This window comes from Sarcophilus harrisii, chromosome 2, assembly GCF_902635505.1.
Source record: "Sarcophilus harrisii chromosome 2, mSarHar1.11, whole genome shotgun sequence".
Taxonomy (NCBI): Eukaryota; Metazoa; Chordata; class Mammalia; order Dasyuromorphia; family Dasyuridae; genus Sarcophilus; species Sarcophilus harrisii.
Genome location: NC_045427.1, coordinates 288,368,854 through 288,392,034, shown reverse-complemented (window position 1 = coordinate 288,392,034; position 23,181 = coordinate 288,368,854). Strand labels below are relative to the sequence as shown.

At 35.5% G+C, this 23,181-nt stretch overlaps 1 protein-coding gene across 2 annotated transcripts in view; it reads right to left on the bottom strand.

Annotated features, from left to right (window-relative positions):
* Positions 1-23,181, bottom strand: part of GALC (galactosylceramidase) — a 64,288-nt gene that overhangs the window by 12,641 nt on the left and 28,466 nt on the right. For both annotated transcript variants that reach the window (XM_003758827.4, XM_031952407.1), the window contains exons 8-14: positions 17,187-17,342; positions 16,491-16,615; positions 12,654-12,781; positions 8,316-8,405; positions 6,540-6,632; positions 4,844-4,988; positions 2,457-2,637 (exon numbers count right to left, since the gene is read on the bottom strand). In XM_003758827.4, the coding sequence (XP_003758875.1) occupies positions 2,457-2,637; positions 4,844-4,988; positions 6,540-6,632; positions 8,316-8,405; positions 12,654-12,781; positions 16,491-16,615; positions 17,187-17,342 (918 nt within the window). The remainder of the gene's footprint in view (positions 1-2,456; positions 2,638-4,843; positions 4,989-6,539; positions 6,633-8,315; positions 8,406-12,653; positions 12,782-16,490; positions 16,616-17,186; positions 17,343-23,181) is intronic.

Sequence of the window (23,181 nt, the reverse complement as noted above, 5' to 3'; positions counted from 1 at the left end):
ACTTTCACCTCCTGGACAGCTTGCAGAGTTGGAGGTCTGAGTCTGGGAAGACTGATTAGGAATGCCAGCCCCACCTGTGCTGCAGGGATGTGGCCCTGAGAGAGAAGGAACCAGCACACCTTTGAGTGGAGAGGCAGCAGGGCAGGAATGCTGGCACTTGCAGGAGGGTAGAGTTTTGGGTTTGGGGTTCCAAGTCAGAGAGGAAAGCTGAAGTGAAACTAAAGGCACCATCCCCCCCAACCTCATTATTAGAGGTGCCTACAATAATATTTCTTTAAAAAAAAAAAAAAAAAAAAAACCAGCAAAGAAGAAAGAACTCAACCATAGAAACTCAGTAAGGGAAGAGGAAAAACCAGCATTCATCTTCAGAGGACATGGAATGTAAAACAAGCTTCTTCTACTCCAAAGAGTTATGTTAAATGGCTCCTTGCTCAGAGAGAATTTATAGAACAACTCAAAAAAAGAATTTAAAAGTCAAATCAGAGGGGGCAGCTAGGTGGCATTAGTGGGGGGAGGAGGACTCGTAATTCTGAAAACCTATTCATACTGGGAATGGTCATAGGCAATACTATATGTGTATATATATATATATATATATATATATATATATATATATACATACATATATACCTTGAAGGGTACAGCACCCTCCAAAACCTATAAAGAAAAAAGGGGAAGGGAAGGGGAGAGCTGAGTGAAGAGGGAAGCAAAGGGTGGGGAAGAAGACAAGGGAGGGATCCATGGGTGAGGGAAGGTTAAGTAATAGCAAGGGTAGTTAAGAAACAGAATTAAAGGGAAGCTAGGTGGCACAGTGCACTGGCCCTGAAGTCAGGAGGACCCAAGTTCAAATCTGGCCTCAGACACTTAACCCTTCCTAGCTGTGTGATCCTGGGCAAGTCGCTTAACCCCAATTGCCTCAGCAAAAAAAAAAAAAAAATTGATCTTAGACAAAGTCAAACTTAAAGATTCAATCAAATGAGAATCTACACTATATGTCAGCCATACTAATATCGTTCTAAATGCCTGTTTTCATATGAATAAATGCATGTGTGTATTTGTGTCTAGATATATGTAGATATGTATGCATGTTGCTCTGTGTATGTATGTACACAGATATATGTATGTGTGTGAATCTGTGGGTGGGAGTGTGGGATATATAGATATATATGTATGTGTGTATGTGTATATGTGAGAGAGAAAAAGGGAGGGGGGTGCCTGTGTAGCTATATAATATATATAATCTCTCTAACTATAGCCTGCTTAGGGAAGAGGAGGGGAGGGGGAGTTAAGAGGAAAGAAAGAATAAAGTAAAAAAGTGCACAACAGAGAACAAAAGAAAAATTTCTAAAGAAGCAAAAAAAGATGGACACTTATGAATGTAATTTCTTCTATTACTATATATCCTTTCCTGAAGTGGTCATTTACTGTTATATATTTTGAATCCTCCCTGATGTTCTGCTGGGCACATGACAACATTCTGTTTTGTTTTGTTTTCCTTTTGCTTTTCTTTTTTCTATTTTTTTTAAATAATTTTTTTTTTTAAATTAAATAGATTCCTCTCAGTTACAAGTTACAACATTATGAGTTCAAATAGTAGGTGGTATTTAATAAATATTTTTCAGTTGACCAGAAAAAAACAAGTGTCAGACTATGCGATAAAATCTTTATTAAAAAGAGCTTGTATATTTGGATAAAATTAATGGCCTTAAATTGAATTCCCTTTCTAGCCTGGGAAAAGCCCATGGCCACAGAGGAACAAATGCTGATGCCAGAGTTTTAACCGATATTTCCTCAGGTTTTACATTACATCTCTCTAATCTGATATGATATTGCAGTAGGTAGGGAAAACAATGCCGTTAGTTTGATGGTTAAAGTTCCACCTGGAAACGCCGCTTTTGCCTCTTACTAATGCCACCTCCTGGACAAGGACAATAATTCACCTTAAATTCCACAGCATGAATTATCAGCACAATCCTAAAATTCATCCAGCAGGTGGAGATCTAAGACTAACAGCTACAAAACGTGACTTAGGGACCACTATCCAATGAATGGGATGTTTCATTCTAGGATTCATTAACCCAAATTCTCTTTGTAGAAGTTTAACTGTCATTGATTTCCACGGATGATCACACTCGAGTTCATTTTCACACTCCAGTCAAAATGCTTCTACAACACTAAACTGAACAACGAGCAGCAATGGCACTGTTCTCTTCCTCTTCAAAAAAGAAGGAACTTGCAATTTTGTCAGACAGTCAGAGGGGAGAGCTCCTATCTCTGGGACTGTCTCGTTTAACTTCCTCATCTCAGAGATGAGGAAATTGAAGTCCAGAGAGAGAAGAACACAAATCTTGATATTTAGAAACCAGTGCATAGTAACGCAAGCCTGACCGCTGGAACTGTCTCAAGGTGGGCCACAGAGATAGCAAGGCCGTTACTTCCAGTACCGATGTACTTACCAGTTATAATCCCCTATAACACTGATGGTCTGATCTGCATCAGCAGCCCAGGTGATAGGTCGCTGAGTGAGCACTTGGCGTAAAGTGAAGGCATGGTCCCCCCCTTGCTCGGGATTGGTGAAGTACTCAAAAACTCCCGTCTGATCAGCAAAATTCGGAGCTTCACTAAAAGGTGGAGTACCTGTTTTGAAAATAAGTCATCATTTCATGTATAGTAAATATTTTGGATTTATGTTTCTAGTCATTCACAGAGCAAATTTTTAAAAATCTTTCCATTAAAATAAACATCATACATATAAACATGCATATAATTATATGTGTGTACATGTACACGTGTGTGTGTGTACACACGTCTACACACATACAAACTGACCAGGGCTTAACATTCCACAATAACAAGGAGCTAGCAATTATTATCTTCTATGTAATAAATTAAATATATTAAATTCTGTATAATAATTTAAACCTATTTTTTTTGAAATCACATATTCTTTGCCTTTACTAGGAAACAATCACTGCAATTTAATTTTAATGTCTTTTCAATGCACTTCTCATAATCCTTTTTCTAGCAAAAATTTTTGGTTTTATTATAATATGTGTAGAAGGACCATAAAGAACCAACAACCTAACCCTAGAATTTAGATATTTTCCCCCCATTTTTGAAAATGAATATAAGTTTTTTGTCTCAAGTTCTACTTATATCAGGACATCCACCAGCCTCTCTTTACTGTTAAATAAGAGCTTCTCATACTTGCTGAAGGCAACGGAAAGCAGTTTTAACAATATCTCACATTTATTTATAAGGAAATTTATTTGAGTCCCATAACTATCTTATAAGATGGTTTCAAGGATTACTTTTAAATTCTAACTTTCATAGCTTTAATAGTTAATTAATAATAGCATGAGTTTTAGGTCTCAGCATAGCCTCATAGCTTCAGAGATGAAAGTAAAAGCAGCCTCTGGTACAGCATAAGTTTTATAACATCTGTAGCTCAGATCTCACAGACTCAGTGAGAATCCATGGAAGTCAATGAAAGTTAAACTTCTACAAAGAGAATTTGGGTTAATGAATTCTTCCAAAGAGATACAAAGCCACTTTTTAGAAAGCTATCTAACCAAACTACTTTTAAGGGTATTAATAGGCAACCACTAAACTTTACTGAACATTTGTGGACATTATGGTGGGCTTCTATTATGATATATCTTGATGGAGACCATTTTGCAACTAAGGACATCCTGGATATGAGTCCTGATAGCCTCACAACAGCAATGAGGTACACAACTTCAGTAGCATTTAGACTCTTCATTCACAAGCATCCCACACATCCAAATCTTGACTTTTCTACTTTCACAGTATTCTCCTATGAATACTTTGTCTATATTCACCTGACTAATACTTGTATTGGAGCCTTCATTCCCTCTAGTCTGAACTATTACAATATTATTCTATATGATCTCCCTGACTTCTGTCTCTCTGAGATCAATCCACTATCCACTCAAGTGATCTTTACGTGACTATATCACATCCTGTTCAATACATTCCAGTGGCTCCCTGTTACCTTCAGCATCAAATATAAAATCTAAAGTTTCTTTCCTGAAGAGGGCCAAAGAGGAAGAGGGCTACATTGTTAGCAGGTTTCCTCCAGACTGAAGGATCTTATACCTTACCCAGAGTTGCCCCACTATCTGCAGCCCTCTACATTTTCCTTTCTTGCCCATTTTCTTATACTTTATTCCCCTCCTCAAACTCCTATTTAACAGCCTATTTAAACTCCTCAAACAGTCTATTAGCTGTTCTTCCAGATCCTTCCTATCTATGTGTCTCTGAATTAGCCATTCCCTTATACCTGTAATGATTTCCTTTTTACCTCTGCCCCTTAGTTTCCCCAAGTTTTCACTCAGTTAAAGCCCACCTAGGACAGAAAACATCTTCTAATCCTTCCAGCATTGTTTTGTTCTCCCCTTTCAGATAAACTACTATCTACAATTTGGACATCTTGTACATGTTTGAAGACAGAATCTATTTTAAATTTTTCATTCTGTCCTCAGCGTTCTGAGCACAATACCTGACATATTAATAAATTCTTTTTGATTGTTTTATTGCCAGTGATAGTCAGCAAGTCTCATAGGATTCCCTTGCCATAAAACTCATGAATCATCTACTCAAACACCTATTCAAAGCTAAAATTGGATGTCTTCAATGAAGGTTTAAAGTTAACTTTACTCTTGCAAAGAGATTTTTTTAAAAATAAACTAAAGGATTAATCCATTTATGATTGAGATTTTATACTGACTTCATGATGAAAACAAACCAACACATGGCCCCGATCTAATTCTAAAATTAAAGACCATATTAAGTTACTTAAAAAAAAAAAAAACCCACTCACGAATGTTGAAATCATCTTTATAGCTTGTTGGAAATGGTTGTGACTCTGGAGGAATAGGATAACTGCCTTTCTGACCTGTAGTGATAGTTGTTAAAGTATATACTTCATCCAGACCCAATTTTAATGTGACTGTACCATCATTAATCTGAAAGGAAAAGGGAAAACAATGGTTAAATCCAAAGAGGGCTCCTATCTGTATAGGCTTAAATCACAAAAGACTTTAGGGGTCACTAGAAGAACTTCAGTTAGAACTTCCTAAGTGCTTGTGAGAATCAAACATGTTACCTTAGAAAACTATAGAGCTTCTTTCCCTAAAGGATCTGTGAAAAGCACAGAAAAAAAATCAGACAATTAAGTTATTTTTCAGAGCAGCCTCAAGGAGAAGAATGTGGTTGTGAACTCAATGAAAATAATAAATCAAAAAACACTTTACTTAGAGCAACTCTTTAAGGAGACGACAGTAAAAAATATCATTCAACTGATGTGACAAGTAAGGAAGAAAGTAAAGATCATGAGAGAAGTGACTTGGCCAAGGTCAAACTAAGATGTTAGGCAAACTCTGATATATGTTTTTCTGCACAAAACTCTGTGTGTGTGTATGTGTGTATCCATATGTACATATAAAACATATATACACACATGCATATACACACAGAGTGAATAAGAGAGACACACATATACACACACACAAGGATACACACATATAAGCACATATACATAAAGAGAAATAGATTTCTCTGATTTCAGAGAAAGAGGAAAGAAAGGGAGAGAGGACAAAGAAAAGAGAAAAAAGAGGCACAAGGATACATATAAACACATATACATATATACATAAATATACAGATAGATGTATATATTTAGATGTTCTCTACCCCTCCTTTCCTGTCTCCCTCTTTCTTTGTATGTTGTCTGCTCCTCCCTTCTTTTATCTTACCTTTACCCCTAACCCTCTTTTCCTGTTCTTCTCTCTCATCCTCACTCTTTCCTGCCTATCTCTCTCACATACACACACAAACTCCCCTCCTCCTTCCCTCTTCTCCTCCAGGGCCTCTACCTTCTATTTGTTTGCATGATCATACCTATCTTTATGACTCTACCAAGGTGGATAAGACCATAAAATGCTACTATTTACTAAGAATTTGTTAATTTTAATATTTTATATTTACCATAATTAGTGCATAATTTTTAGAATTAATTTATGATAGCTGTGTTTCTATATTATATATGCACTTTGGAGTACATTGAATCTCTTTTTAGAATGCACAAAAATAATTTATGTCCATGTTATAGGGCCTGAAGCAAAAAATTTTACTCTTTTAAAGCAGACAGGTTTGCAGTTTTCCTAACTTTACTTTTGTAATCAATTATTAAACATAGTTATAATATTATGACAAATCCCTGGTTCAGAACAAATTTCCTGATTAAGACATTGATACCATGGAAAAACCACCTATTTTACAATAATTCATTTTACAGTCTTGTTCTCAGATACATACTACTTCAACTGAAGACTATACACACATACACATAATATTTTACATCAGAAGACAATGCTAAGACTACTAAGAGAGTCAAATTTCATCAAAAAGAAAGTAGATAAAATTCAAAGACACAAAAAAGCTTGTTTCCTTAGAATGCGAGGCCTCTTTTGCCTTGGAAAGAGTTTTGCTTTCTATAAATTATGACTAATCCCTACCTTTAGAGGAGGTAGTTGTTTGAATAAGATAGAGTTATTTCCAGTTTTGTCCCCTAGTTTGGAATACCACACCTGTAACGTTCTTAATTGTTTCTGGAAAGAGAAAAGCATCAAAAAAGATAAGAGTTTTTCTTAAGCTAGACCAGATTTACAATTTCTAAAATTATAAAACAACTAAAAGTAAACAATGATGAAACATGCTAAATTTATTAGTCACCTTCAACTTCAAAATAGGTTTGTTTATTTTTTCTCCTCTGGACTCTTTTCCAAATGCAGAAAAAGATAATGCTGAACCTCTGAAGGTAGAATCAAAGCAGTAGTTGCAAAAGGTAAGATTTAATGTAGCTATTTTTCATCAGCAATATATAGACAGTTGGCAGTCACTGAAATGTTAGACTTTGTGTGGGATGCTAAGATTTTAATGCCTGTCTCCAAGGGCTTCTGCAAATAAAACAACATGTTTTGACAACAATGAGTAGTTAAAGAGCTAATTTAGCTCAGTTTGAATCTTTTGACAGTGGCGTAGCTTAAGTAATTTTTTCTGTCTTTAAGACCAGAAAGAAACATGAGGAAGGGCAAGATGCTACTCCTTTATTCAAACTTTGCTACTTATAAGGAGTTTGGGTTTTCCATCAACAAATCTCTTCACAAAACCTCCTGACTGAATTAGGGGGTTTTGTCCACTAAAAGAATTCTTTTCTTAGTGAAAAAAGAAATAAACTTTCCTATTTTTTGCCACAGATACTAGGGTTCGTGAATTCTTGTCACGTGGACTCGCGCTCTGTCTGTCTCTCTTGTCTCTCTTTCTTTTCCTCTTTCTCTGAGGCCAGCTTCACAACTCATCATAGTAGTAGCCCTTTCAGTGGTGGCAAGGAAATGGAAAATGAGTGGATGGTCCTATCAATTGGGGAATAACTTAATAAGTTATGGATGTAAGGGAATGGAATACTATGATGAAACAGGCTGATTTGAGAAAAGCCTGAAAAGTCTTACATAAATTGATTTTGAGTAAAGTGAGCAGAATGAAGAAAACATTGCATATAGGAGCAACAAGACTGTGTCCTGATCAACTAATCTGAGACAATTCCAATAGACTTAAAATGAAAAATGCCATTCATATTCAGAAAAAGAACTGTGGAGACGGAATGCAGATCAAACCATGTCTTCACCTTCTTTTATTTTTTTTTTATTTTTTTATGGTTTTTCTCTTTATTATAGTTTTTCTTTCCCAACAATGCATATGGAAATGTTAAAAATTGATTGTATATATATAACTTATATTAGACTGCTTACTACCTTGGGGAGGAGGAAGTAAGAGAGAAAGGGGAAAAAATGACTTCAAAATTTTACAAAAATGAATGTTGAAAACCATCTTTATTTGAAATTGGAAAAATTATATATCATTAAAATATTTTTTTTAAAAGCTTAGTTCTAAGTTGTTGCATATATGCTTCACTTAAGTTCCCATAAAAAAAAAATCAGTCTGAGAAGCATTTATTTTTTCAATCTTTAAATGCAACTCTTATATAAAATGTAGCAATTCCATTTCTTCTTATGGACAAAGTTCTCAGGATAACTTTTCATGAAAGGGTTCATCTAAGTGATTAATGATTATTAAAAAAAAATTCAAAGCACATGACCTTGTAATTTTTCTGGGAATATATTTTAAAAGACAGTTTCTATAATAAGCTTCTCTGCAAGGTGACTAACATTACTCAAATGAGATAACACATGACTTCTGGTACATTTGTCTTGTTATTTCATATATATACTTACAAAGGATCCACTAAGAGAGAAATTTGCAATTTGTTCTGACACATTGAAGAAAGGAAGAGGTGGCCTTATGCATTTTGAATGCTTATGAGTCTGAAAAAAAAAATCCAAATAAGATCTAAATTAACTAAACTTCCCTTGTCTAAAAAGAAAAAAAGAATAGTACTGATACTTGTGTGGAACTTTAAGGTTTATAGTTTACATGCGTTATTCTACTTGATCATTAAAACTATTATGCAAATTGGTACCATAATTATTAGTAACTCTATTTTACAGATGAAGAAACTAGAGCTGAGAAAGTAAATGGCTTGATTATGGTTAACCAGTATCAAATATATACCTTGATCATAATTCCCACCTTATTTATATTATACTAAGTCATCTTTATTGCTATACTTTAAAAAAAAAAAAGGAGAGGCAGCTAGGTGGCACAGTGGATAGAGCAATGGCCCTGGACTCAGGAGGACCTGAGTTTAAATCTGGCCTCATACACTTAACACATCCTAGCTGTGTGACCATGGGCAAGTCCCTTAACCCCAATTACCTGGGGGAGAGAGAGAGAGAGAGAGAGTTGGGGGGAGATCCTTAAATGAAAAAGGAATGAGGAAAAGTAATTAAATATTTATTGCTCCAAATTTTAATGTCACAAGATTAGTTGTCCAAAACAAATTCACTTGAAAAATATATTTCATTAATCTCCCATTGATTTATGTCAGAAAGAAGCTCAACAATAATTTTATGAAAAAGATTAAAAATAGTTAATTCCCAATTATATATGAAATATGTATTAATTTTCATTTTTAACAGATACTGGCTTATCCCTTTCAATTAGGTATATGGCCACAAAGATATCCAATAGAGTAAATCACTCATATACATCAGGCAAATTGCATGTATTGTCAATCAGCCCTGGCCGAGGTGTCACTAGTTTTGTTGAATTGCCTTTCTTCCTTCTGTCCTCACTTGTCTTGTTCATGAAATAGTTAAAGGTCAGGGTCACTGGATAGAAGAGTTCAAGGAGGGAAATAAGATATAAGAAGACTGGAAAGGAAGGAGGGGCTTACAGGTTGAAGAGCTCTGAATGCCAATTTTATATTTGCTCCTAGAGGCAATAGGAAGGTGCTGGAGTTTACTATGTAGAACAGTAACATGATCAGACCTGAGCTTTAGGTCAGTTTAGTGACTGAATGGAGGGATGGACTGTAGTGGAGAGAGTTTTGAGACAGCAGGCCCACAATTCAGGGGTGAGGTAACAAGGGCCTGCACCTGAGGCTTCTTCTGGAGACGTTCCAAGATGAAATCACCAAGTGTTGACAACAGCTTGGACAGAGATCATGAGAAATCCAGGATGACTCCCCAGCTGTGAGCTTGGGGGTCAAGGAGGATGGGGTGCCCTCTACAGTAATAAGGAAGATAGGAACAGAGAGGAAGGATTTAGGGGGAAAGACAAGTTCTGTTTTAGACATGTTGAGTTCAAAATGTCTACTGGAAGTCCAATGTGCGATGTCTAAAAGTCAGTTAGAGATGCAAGACTAAAAGCCAACAGAGACATCAGGGCTAAACGGGTAGATCTGAAAACTGTCAGCCCAGAAATACTCATTAAATCCATGGAAGCTGATAAGATGACCAAGTGAAACAGTAGAGAAGAAGAAAAGAGGCTTCAAGACAGAACCCAGAGAGTTATCTGTGGTCTGGAAAAGGATCCAACAAAGGAGACAGAGGAGTGGAGAGATAAGCAGAGAAGCAGAAGAAGAGTGTCCCAAAAGCTTGGGGAAGATATTCTCAGAGGAGCAGATTATGATTGTGAAAGGCTGCAGAGAGAGAGCCTTTCTCTGGAAGGCCAAAAATTAGGCAAGAAACTACTTAATAGGAGACAAGAGTCCTGCCTCCCCTGCCTTTTTTTTTTCCTCTCCCCTCAAGCCCAGCAGCAGGCCTGAGGCCAAAGGGAAGGCTGCTCCTCTTTGCAGTCTTTTTGTATTGAGTTGCTCCACATTCCCCTTGGATGATGAGGAGAGCAGCAGAAGTTGCCTTGTGTTGGCAGAAGCCATTGCTCCATCCTTTTGTCTCCTTCCCTCAGAGGACATGCAGAAGGAGATGGAAGAACTCTACATGCTTTTCTTTCTTTTTCTTCTATACTTTCCATTAAAAACTTGAGTAGAGTAAGGTAGAGAGAACAGGAGATAACATTAAGGTATTTTGAGATAGAAAGTAAGAAAGAGGGAAAACTCAAATGGCTTCAATTTTCTCAATAAAATATATTGTTCTTTTGGCCCTGCTCTCTTCTCTCTACAACATTTCATGCAAGTCTACTCAATTTTTTCTAAATTTTATGTATGAAAAAGGAATAATTCATTATATTCACATATGATAATTTCTTCATCTACTTCCCAGTGAATGAGAATATATTTTTGTTTCTAGCTTGTTATAAAAAAATAATGCTCCTATGAAAAAAATTGTTCTTGGTGTCTATGTTCTCTGCAATATAAGATACTAATAGTGGAATCTCTAGTCAAAGGATATGAACAAGTGATTAATTTTTCTTGCATAACTGAAAACTGCTTTTCAAAATACTTGTACCAATAGGTTTGACTGCATTGAGAAAACTGTGTGATTCTGTCATTTTACCAGTAAATTGGATAATACCATAAATAGCATGCGCGCAAAGCAAAAGGGTTAGGGTTAGATGGAAAGCTAATAAAATGAATATCTGAATCAGGATCCAAAAAGATCATCAGGCAAAACAATTAGCCAAAAAGAATATGATGATATTAATTAGAGATAAAAGTTCTATACCTAGATTCCAAAAAAAAAAAAAAAAAAAAATCACCTACATAATTTTAGAACAGGAAAGATGAAGCAAGACAGAGTTCACCTGAAAAATATCAGGGGAGGGGAAGGGATTGGTTAATATGCAACTGATATTTACTAAACCTCTCAGTATATGAGCTCAAAATTAAATCAGTATGAAATGACAACTCCCCTAACTGACAGTAGGAGGGAAATATGTCTGGGAGCATTATGTTCACTTCTCAAAGTCATAGTCTAGTAAAGACACTGACAAATTAGAGAAGCTAAAGAAAGGCAAAGAATTGAAAAAAACTGATAATATTTGGCCTGGAGAAAAATAATAGTTGCCTCCAAATGTCTGAAAGACTGCTGAATAGACAAAATGTATTGTCATATACTCTAAGCCCCCAGAGGGCAACAGAAAATGGTAGAAGTTGGGAAATTGCAGAGAAGCAAATTTAAGTTTGATTCATGGGGAAACGTCCTAATAATTAAAGTGGAATGGACTCCCTCCAGAAGTAGTAAGTTCCCTCTCAATGGAAATTTTTAATCAAAGATTGGATGACTAAAATGTCAAGACATTTAATAAAGGAACCTGGGTTAGGTATGGAGTTTTGTGTCATACTATATACACCTTCCGAATCCTCTCCCACCTCTGAGATTCAAAGAATCTGTATCTATATACAAGAAGCAGCATAAAAAATATTGTCAAGGTTCCTGTCATTCTGTGCCTTCATATCTAATCTTTCATTTTTACCTGTGTGACATCTCTCCCATACCTCCCCTTCTCTATTCTGACACTGCCCCTCTGACACTGCAGTCCATCATCAGCTCACACCTAGATTACTGCAATAGGCTGCTGGTGACTCTGTCTACCTTCGGTCTTGTCCCCATTCTAGTCCATCCATCACTCAGCTGTCAAAGTGATCTTCCTAAACCTCAGTCTGACTATTCCACCCTCCTACTCAGTAAACTCCAGTGGCTTTCCATCATCTCTAGCATCAAATATTAAGTTCTCTGTTTGGCATTCAAAGGTCTTCATCCTTCCCCTCCTTACATTTCCTACTCTCCTACACTTCCTTCTATTACATACTCTGAGATCCAATGACACTGGCCTCTTTGCTGTTCCTCATATAAGACATTCCATCTCATGAATCTACTATACACATAGGAAATCTATAGGAGTAAAGAAGATGTAGGCACAAATGTAAGGGGGGGAAGGGAGAGGGGGTAGTTACAGAACACTTCACATAATAAGCAAGATTTAAGCTGATTATTAAAAGGAGAGATAAAATTTTAGTAGAGAGGAAGGATATACCAGGCAGATGGTCAGGATATGAAGCAAAGTAAGGGGCAGGAAAGTATATATTTAGAGCACACAATAAGAACAATTTAGCTGAAGGAAAAGCCTCAGAAAGGAGGAGTAAATAAAGAAAACCATGCTAGAAATGCTTCAGTAATTGTGGGAAACAAAATTATATAAGAAAAATATTTTTGTAAATACTAATCCTCTCTATAGCAACCAGTTAATTAAATAAGCTTTAAAAATCTTACCATGGTTTCAATGATAATAGTGAGGTTACCTAAGCCATCAGTAAGAGCAACATAGCTTCCACCTTTCACTAAATGGCCAACTGTTTTTAGATATTGCCATCCTGGTTGAGCAAATTGAGTGGTGTGAGCTGTGGAAAGGCAAAAAGAAATTTAAATACAAAAGCTCAAGGTTTGTTTCAAAAAAGAAATGAGCATCATTTCGTGTTAACTATATTTTTTGTTCTAACCTAATTATTTCCTACTTGTGTAGAAATAATCTATTAAAAATCTTATTTCAACTTACTAAATAAAAACAATTTGCAACTTATTTCAGATAAATTTTGCTATATCTGAGTTCTAAATATCAAATGATATGGAATTGTCCCTAATAAGCCATTGCACCCCACCCCAAATACACCCATTGTGTTGCCTGGATTTTTGTATTAGTGTCCCAGTTTTCCCATCCCCCAACATTTATTATTTTCTTTTCCTGTCATCTTAGCCAATCTGAGAGATGTGTAGTGGTATCTCAGAGTTGTCTTAATTTACATTTTTCTGCTCCATAGTGATTTAGAGCATTTTTTCATATGACTAAAAATGGTTTTAATTTCTTCATTTGAAAACCATCTATTCATATCCTTTGATCATTTATCAATTGAAGAATGGCTTGCATTCTTATAAATTCTTAATTTCTTCATTTGAAAATCATTTGTTCAGAATCCAACCATTCTGGAGAATAGTTTGGAACTATGCTCAAAAAGTTATCAAACTGTGCATACCCTTTGATCCAGCAGTGTTTCTACTGGGATTATATCCCAAAGAGATTATAAAGAAGGGAAAGGGACCTGTATGTGCACGAACGTTTGTGGCAGCCCTTTTTGTAGTGGCTAGAAACTGGAAATGAAGTGGATGCCCATCAGTTGGAGAATGGCTGAATAAATTGTGGTATATGAATATTATGGAATATTACTGTTCTGTTAGAAATGACCAACAGGATGGCAGTAATGAACTGAACCAGTTACGCCCAGAGAAAGAACTCTGGGTGATGACTAAAAACCATTACATTGAATTCCCAATCCCTATATTTATGCCCACCTGCATTTTTTATTTCCTTCACAAGCTAATTGTACAATATTTCAGAGTCTGATTCTTTTTGTACATCAAAATAACGTTTTGGTCATGTATATTTATTGTGTATCTAATTTATATTTTAATATATTTAACATCTACTGGTCATCCTGCCATCTGGGGGAGGGGGTGGGAGGGTAAGAGGTGAAAAATTGGAACAAGAGGTTTGGCAATTGTCAGTGCTGTAAAGTTACCCATGCATATAACCTGTAAATAAAAGGCTATTTAAAAAAATAAATAAATATATATATTCCAACGAAAATTATTTGTTCATATCCTCTGATCATTTATCAATTGGAGAATGGCTTGAATTCTTATGAATTCTTATAAATATATCTCTATTTATTTTAGAAATGAGGCTTTTATCAGAATCCTTAAATGTAAAAATGTTTTCCCAATTTACTGCTTCCCTTCTGATCTGGTCTGCATTAGTTTTGTTTGTACAAAAAAATTTTAACAATATAATCAAAATTATCTATTTGGTGTTCAGTAATGAGTTCCAGTTCTCCTTTTGGTCACAAATTCCTTCCTTCTCCACAGATCTGAGAAGTAAACTACCTTATGTTCTTTTAATTTGTTTTTAATAACACTTTTTATGTCTAGATCATGAACCCATTTTGACCTTATCTTGATATATGGTGTTAGGTGTGGGTAAAAGCCTAGTTTCTGCCATACTAGTTTCCAATTTTCCCAGAACTTTTTGTCAAATAGTGAGTTCTTATCCCAAAAGCTGGGGTCTTTGGATTTGTCAGACACCAGATTGTTGCCTGGATTTTGAAAGAGGGGATCAAGTCCATTTTGTATCCCTAGTATCTAACAAAGTTACAGAGAAAGTATTTGATGAATAGGTATGATCATCTCTTTTTAATTATAAGATAAATGAAATCCAAAATGGTAATCTAGTCAAGGTCATACTGCTCATAAGAGAACTTGATTTAAATCAAGAAAGGACCAGCTAACTCAATCCTTTCATTTTAAAGATGAGGATATTAAAGCCAAGAAAAGTTAAGTGATTTGGCCAACTTCACACAGACAGCAGTCAGTAAATAAAGTGCATTCAGAGTCTAAATACAATGGTAAATTCTGACTAAAACCCAATTACTTTGGCTCCTACTAAATTCTGCACTATTTCAATTACACCTAGCTGGTATGTTTATACCTTTAATCTGGAGTTTGGACAAATAGGATAAATTAATTTAGTGTAGAGTGAAAGGCAGTATGGTACACTGTAAAAGATAACCATGACTGGAACATGTCCACATGCATATAATGTGAAACTTGTATTGTACATCTAAAAGAAGATCACTAATTAGAAAATATTTTTGGTCAGCAGCATTGAGATCAGATGGTTTTAAGGAGAGGAAGAACCCACTTAGGGTATAGGAGGTATCCCCTCCCACTGAATAAAAAATATTGATTTATCTTGTATACATGCACGCACACATGCACACACACCTAATTATTCTAGATATCTTCTGCCAGAAATCCCATAAGCATCACAAATTCAAAATGTTTACAATGGAATTCTCCCCCAAATCCATTCCTTCTCCAAACTTTCCTATTTTTATTAAAAGCCCCAACATCCTTCAAGGAAACCAAGTTTACAATCTTGGAATAATTCTGAACTTTCCCCTTCCTTCACATGCCATTCCTCCCCCATCTAATAAGGTGCCAAATTTTATCAAATCTACCTCCATAATAATTCAGCCATCTGTCCCCCTATCTCCACTCACACTGCCACTTACCCATTACAAGCCCTCATCCTCTTTACTGAAATTATTCCAACACCTTAACTAGTCTCCCAGGTTCTAGTCTCTCCCCTCTCTGATCCATTTTCCACACAATAATAAAATAATCTTCCTACACCACTATTCTGGATATATCATTACCCTGCCCCTGAAGTTTCTTTAGCTTCCTATTAATTAATCTCCAAGATAAAATAAAATATTTTAGGTTAGCTCTTACAGTTGATTATAATCTAGCTTCTGACTCCTATTGGAGTTGACCTTTATACTACAGATTAGATTGAGGTCTATGAATAATCAGTAGGTTAGAATAACTTGTTACTGAATTAATTTGGATTTGAATATTATATTTTAAATATCCTCTTTTTAGATGAATAAAACTAGTTCTCAATTTTTTTTAACCAATTCAATACTCTACAAGTTACATTTTTTTGTAACGCATTATTCTCATTAAATGCTGTTTTAGTTGTGAAATATGGTGTAACTTTAATTTGTGAAGGAAAAGTCATTCAACAATTATATCCAACAAACTTTTATTAAGCACTAACTGTGAGCCAAACAGAATTGAAAAATAACCTTTTTACTGAAGTTTATATTCTACATACAACCCTTACACAGATAAATAAATGAAAGATAATTGTGGCGAAGAGTGTGGTCAACCACAGTAAAGGCTCAGTAAAGATTTTTCTGAGGATTGCATCTGAGCTAATCCTTGAGGAAAGCAGGAAGTAAAAGTGAGAAGAACGTATATAGTCCAGGCATAGGAACAATAGTATCTACAAAGTAGGAGATGGAACTGAAAGTTCAGGAAACAGAAAATAGGCCCAGTTTGATTGGTTGAGAGTTTTTGACTAAACACAGCATCACATAAAATCCTTGCAATAAAAGCTATTTCTTTGGTTAATTTGCCCTAAGTCTATTCTAAATGCCCTAAGTAAATTCTATCTTTTTGAAGGAAGATTACCAGGAAGAATCTGATACCTACCTGAAATCCAGATAGGACTCTCTACAACATAATGTCCACTCCAAGGCTCCTGAGCAGTCATCAATCCATCTCTCCCAAAAGGTAGTTGCTGGTAGTAACTAGCCACCAAATTCCAAGCAATTGTGCTGAAAAATTGGTTTGGCAAATGAGAAAAATCAAAATTGCTTTATAATACAACTTAAGTTTGCAGAAGCTTAAAGGTCCCCAACACCAACAGTTTTAAAAACTCTTAGATAAACTTCCTTCTTTTCAAAGGAAAGAAAAATAGTAAAGTTAAGAACTGTCAAAAACTGTAACCAAAAAGGTTCTTCTTTCCCCACTTCTGATACTTCTCACTAAACAAAAGTGAATTTACATATTGTTTTATATTTTTTCTTTTGAGCTGCTAGTTTATAGCAAATTATAGATCACTATACACATGAATATGCTGGTAAATGTTTATCAACCAGCTTTCCAGGAGGGAAAATAAATGCACAAAACACTTTTAAGTTTAATCTGTATTATTAACATTTGCCACATCCCTTTTTTAAGTCTAGACAGTCAACAAAACAATAAATCAAGCCTGATCTACAGCATTTGTCAACTTATAAACATTCATAATGTAAATTTAACAATCAACTCTCCTATGGCATTTGAGAGGGTTTCAGGACACCCCTGTATAGCTACTTAAGTGTACTGTTATATAAATGTGCTCACGCAGTCATGTTGCCATTCACATAGTTCTGATTCAAAATACGGGCCCAGCAGCCTCCACCCACTTCATCATTGAAAGTGCTGTAATCTTCTGAAGACCAAAGTATTTTTTGGGTCTTCAGTGCTTCAGGTATAGTATGAGTTCCAGGATAATGAGCCCTAGGACAAAAAAGTGGGAGAAAATGAGCAATGACTAAGGCTATTTGTGCCTTAGTTTTCCATTTCAAAACAAATGGTGAGAAGTGTGAGAAACAGTTGTAAATAAGCATAAAATGTATATTTAGAGATCCATACTGGATACCTGACAAACCTAAAATATGAATTAACTAAAACAGTCAAATTTCAAATACTCAGGACCCTTGAGGAATGAGTCATTCTGGAGACCTAAATATCCCAGACAGCTCAGGACTAAACCTTTAATGAAATTCCAAACTTATTTTGTTTTTAATGAAAACTTTGTAAAAACTGCATTTAGGGCATATTTTAATTCTAACCAAAATCATTTCACAATAATATCACTAATAGACTGTTATTAAACCCCACAGAATCACAAAACCCAAAAGCAATGTTGCTTGGACAATAATTTGAGACACATATTTATGAATCTAATTTCATTTTATAACTGTTTCACCTAATACTGTACTTTTATGAAACCAATTTATATCAACAAATATTAATTAGTTATTATATATAAGGAGCTAAGTAAACATGATAATAAAAGAATTTTTTAAAATGACAGAATCCCTGCCCTCAAGGAGCTTTTTCCCTCTTCTAGCATAAGAATCACAGGACTGCTTTTATGAAGTGACAACCTCAAAAAGGTTGAGACCAAATCTTGATTCTGTAAATACTTCTGTGAAAATGAGAGGAATGAGAAAGCTCCTGTTTTGAACCTAGATACTTTCTGATGATGTTTTTTCTTTTTAATCAGTATATGCTAATATAGTTTACAGGGATTACTCTCCCTAACAAGGGAACTTTTAGAAAATATTTAAAAAGCAGTGGGAAAGAGGTTTCTCCATGTTTAATAAACATCAGTGATATTTCCATATGACTCACTCAGCAATGAAGCATTTTATCTTGTCTGGGTAGACAGATTTAATGATAGGAAGATTTGGTTCCCTCCCTCTCTGTCTGTTGTTTTCACAATAAATTATCAAATCCCTATCTGAGATATAATGTGGATAGCTTTGTTTGGACCTGCCATCTCTCTCAGGCTCCATGCATGCTCAAGATTCACTCAACAAGTAGTTATTAAGTACCCAGTGTGTCAAGCACAGTTCAGTTAAATTCAGAGGATACAAAGAAAAAAGCCAAAATAGTTCTGGTTTTCAATTTATACTTAACTAGGATAGGTTTCAGGGAAGAAAGCAGACTATTCTACAATCTGTTCCCAAACCATCATTTTCTATTGCATATACACATCAGCTCTATATCTCAAAGAAAAGAAATGAGGAACAAGATCACAGTTAAGGATGCAGATAATTTTCAACCAAAGAAGAAACATCATGGAGCAATGGGAGAAAATTAGTTACTATTCACTTGTGTTCAACTCCTTGGAGTTTTCTTTGGCATTTCCTTCTCCAGCTCATTTTACAGATTAAAATTTGAGGCCACAGGCTTAAGTGATTTACCCAAGATTACACTGCTAGTAAACGGCTGAGACCAAATTTGAACATGGGAAGGTAAATCTTCCTGACTCCAGGTCCACTATGCCACTTATAGCAGCCCTTTTTGCTATCCACAAACCTAATTTTGATGAGGGGAGCTCCAAAACTCTTTCCCTTTCTCTCTCTCTGACTTAGGGAATCTCCTTGAAAGAGAGATTCTCCTAGAACCCTGCCTCTGTGAGAGACAGCCCCAGGGAATCAGATAAAGTGGTTTATCTTGGTGGGACTGGTTGAAGTAATCTCATTTAGCTGAACATCTAGATTTCTATTGACCCCTATTGTTGGCTCAAAACCACTCCCTGTAAGTGGTCTCATCTAGGCCTGGGGGCAGTGACAGCATTGAGGGAATCTCATTCGACTGAAACTTCTGTCTCAGATTTCCTTATAAAAACACCAACTTGGGGCTCAGTCCTTGCAGAGGACCTAACGTGTCCTGCCATGTCATGCTATGCCAAGGAACTCTCTGCCCACTGAAATAATATTCTCTTTCAGTGTTACCCTCTCTTAACTCTCTCACCTAAGACTTTATACCTCTCTGTCAGGATTTCCCTACTAGAAACTTTACTTCTTTGCTGGGACCTTGCCACTAAGGAATTCAGTCTTTATTCATGCATAGCAAAGGCTGACTTCCCAATGCCTGTTGATCAGTCTAGCTTTCAGGTTTGTAAATCCTTTTACAAAGGACCTCTGTGCCGCCAGAAGGGGGTTCCCATAACTCCCTACCTTGTGCCGAATCCAAAGAGGATTTAGGGGAGCCAAACCTCTTCATTTAACTCCCTGACCACCAGGAACCCTAACCTCATCATTTTGGTTCCTTGACCAGGAATCCCAAAACCTAATCTCATCAATTTCACTTAGAATTTCCTCTTCATCTTACATGCAAGACAATGGTCAAAACCCATAAGAAATAAACAGACAGACAGACAGATGGATAGATAGATAAAAGTATTCTCTGTTCTGTCACTTTGTAATATTTTTATTACTTTTTAAATGTTGTAAATCCTTTTCAAAGGCAAAGATTCTATAAGTATACAGAAGTCCTTATGTAGATTAGAAATCTACATAAATTTTATCAACTGCCTTACAGCTTGTGAAAAGTCAGCCTTAACACAATCTATATTAACATTTTTCTTTTCATGCAAATGTTTTGTTTGCCTTAAATATCCTCACTGGGGCTCTAGGTTGATGAAGTGTATTTCTAAAATTAGCCCTAGAAAGGAGTAAACAAACAGATTTATCACATTGTTATGCTTAAACTCTACTTTAATGAGCTAACACTCCCTAATGAAGATAAAAAAAATCAACTGAACACTTAGGTTGCAAATAAATGTGTCAACTCAGAAAAGCCAGTTTTTTAGCCTATTGCTAATTAGAAAAAAAAAAAAAAAAATGGACAGCACAGTGAGAGTACCCAGTATGGAGTTAGGAAGACTTATCTTACTGAGTTCAAATAGAGCCTCAGATATTTACTGTGACCCTGGGTAAGTCACTTAAACCTGTTTCCTCATCTGTAAAATGAGTTGGAGAAGGAAATGGCAAGCCACTCCAGTCACTTTGTCAAAAAAAGCCCAAATAGGTTCATAAAAAGAATGGGACACAACTGAAAAATGAACAACAACAAAAAAAAAATCATAGAAAAAATAAAAATGCAAGGGCTGGAAGGAGGAACCTTGGAGGCATTCTAGTGTGATGCTCATATTCAGAAATAAGAGAATTAAACCTAGAGAAAGGAAGTGACTTCTTCCAAGACCACCCTATACATTAGTCAAAGAGTCAGAACTCAATTCTGGGTCTAGATCTGATCAAATTTCCCCTTTCCACTCTACCTATTTCATGCATCATTATCTTGGTGAAAACATAAGAGAATGATGCAATATAGTTGCTAGGGGAGACAGCAATAATTTTAAGGTCCCCTGGCTATAGGGGGCTTCTGTTTTAAAAATAAGTCAGTGATTCTAAATCCTCTGGCTTCTGGACCCCTGAGGCCTCCCACATCCAATATGAATAGAACTATTGTTCTAATTATATATCTATTGACAGATGAATAATCTGTTGGTCAGTGATAGCCAAATTCCAGAGACTACTCTTTGGTTCTACTATCTCAGGGTCATAAAATTAGCACATCTAACATGAAGAATTAAATAAATGTGTCTCTATGCTTCTGTTTCTTTGCTAAATTCTCTTGGAATTAAAACCACTTCAATGGGTGCTACAGTTAGCAAAAACATTGCCCTTCGACTAGGAAATTCCTGCAAATTCTTTTGAGATACCTTGTGACACCAATCTGTGACCCAAAACCTTTTGGGAGTACCTTCCCAATCTCAACAAGAACAAAATAAATGAGTATCACTGTGTGCATTTACTTAATCTATTCTAACTGCAGAGGATCTTAGGATTCCATTTAATGTGATTACTGACTTACAATTATGTGATCTAACCCCCACAGTTTACATACGAGGAGAATGAAACTCAGTGAGTTTCAAAGATTGCCTGAAGTTATACAGGTCAGGGATTTGAACCCAAATCTTTTGGGCTCCGAATTTGTTTTTCTTTCTATTTTGCCATGCTTCCTCTGTCCATCAATTAAAAGCAAGAAGTACTTAGTATGGATATACCCAAGGGGCAACATGACAAAGTAGAGAGAAAGCAAGGCCTAAAAGCAAGAATCTAGAACTCTAATAAGAAAGTTCTAGTCATTCAAATGTTAGCATCCATTTCAATGCTTAGTTACTAAAAAGTACATGAAGTGAGATACAGAAGAAGCTCCTCTACTAAGGAACACCCAGCTGGTCCCTTCTGCCAAAGTAACTGAGATTGGTAGATTATCTGAATTTAGGAAATCTAACCAACAATAGGGCAAACACAATATAAGGTATCTGTGTTTGTGAGTGAATATGGTGGGGAAAGATGCCTAAAGAAAAATGAACTAGGCCAGGAGGTAGAAAATGGTTCTATTGCTTCCATGTCAATCATCAGTGGGATCAAGGAATCAGCTTATAAGTGGTCTCTGTTCTTTTAATCTGGGTGAAATAGGGATAAATAAAAAGACAGCCAGATACACAGGCAGACAGATAAATAGATAGCTGGCTGGATAGATAAAAGCAAATTTAAATTTTCAAAAGGAACAACCAGTATAAGAGTACTGAGTAACAAAGTTTCATGAAATGCTTATTTTATTTGACATCTGTAAAATTTAGAATAAAAATAAAATAGCAAAATTAAAGTTTCATGAACAAGATAAATGTAGATGTTTAGTTATCCCTCAATAAAATGAAGGAATTAGATCTCTAAAGGGCCTTCTACCTCTAAATCATAATAAAGGATTCTATAACTCTATGCAAACAGAACAGTAAATATATCACCTCAATAGCCTTCTAGAAATAAAGTACTCTAAAATGAAAATAGATTTTAAAATATTTTATAGACTTTTTACTCATTTTAATGCAATGTCAACTCCTGAAGTTACTTAATAAATACCTACCAGCAATAGTACTATGAATGTCATTACTACTACTTACAGGGAGGAAGAAGCCATTACCACTTTTATTATAGGATTAAAATTCATGGTCAGAATTTTTTCCCACAAATAACAGTGTGAGGGACAGGTACTAGATGTCCTGACCAGCCAGCATGGCTTATTATCCAAGAAATTAAATAGACTCTTTTAGAGATGAGAATTAAGCCTAGTGGAACTGAAAAACATCTAAGGTCACACATAATATCAGTTGACCCAGCACGTTTATTTTATGCTGTTGTTGCAGCTATCTAGTTTAACTGAGGTAGTAAGACACACCCAAACATCATGCAACACATAGAAAATAGGTCATTTTTTCAGGCTTAAAATTATTTTTAACATCTCACATGAATACAAAAGATATGACAGCAAACAGTAAGTCAGAAGATATTTCTCCCTTCTACACACTCAATTTATGATATTCCAGCCAAACTTGTCTTTTTGCTGCCCTTCATATACTATATCCCATTTCCAATCTCTACACCTTTGTACTGAGTTTCTCTTCAAAGCCCAGAATACTCTCCCACATCCCCTCTTGCCTCTTAAAATCTTCTGTTTTCTATTCTGTACCTTCTATTTGTGACAAATGAAAAAACCCCATGAGACAGTTTCTGGGTAAGTAATTGAAAATCAACTTTTTAATCAAACTGACTAATAATCACTAAATTAAATGTATATATATGACAGGATAAGGCAAAATTATTTCATTTCTTTGTATTCCCAGCACCTAGCATGCTGTCTAGGACATAACAATTATTAAATAAATCTTTTTGATTAATGAACTAATAATAGAGGTAGGGACCAAGTATCTTTT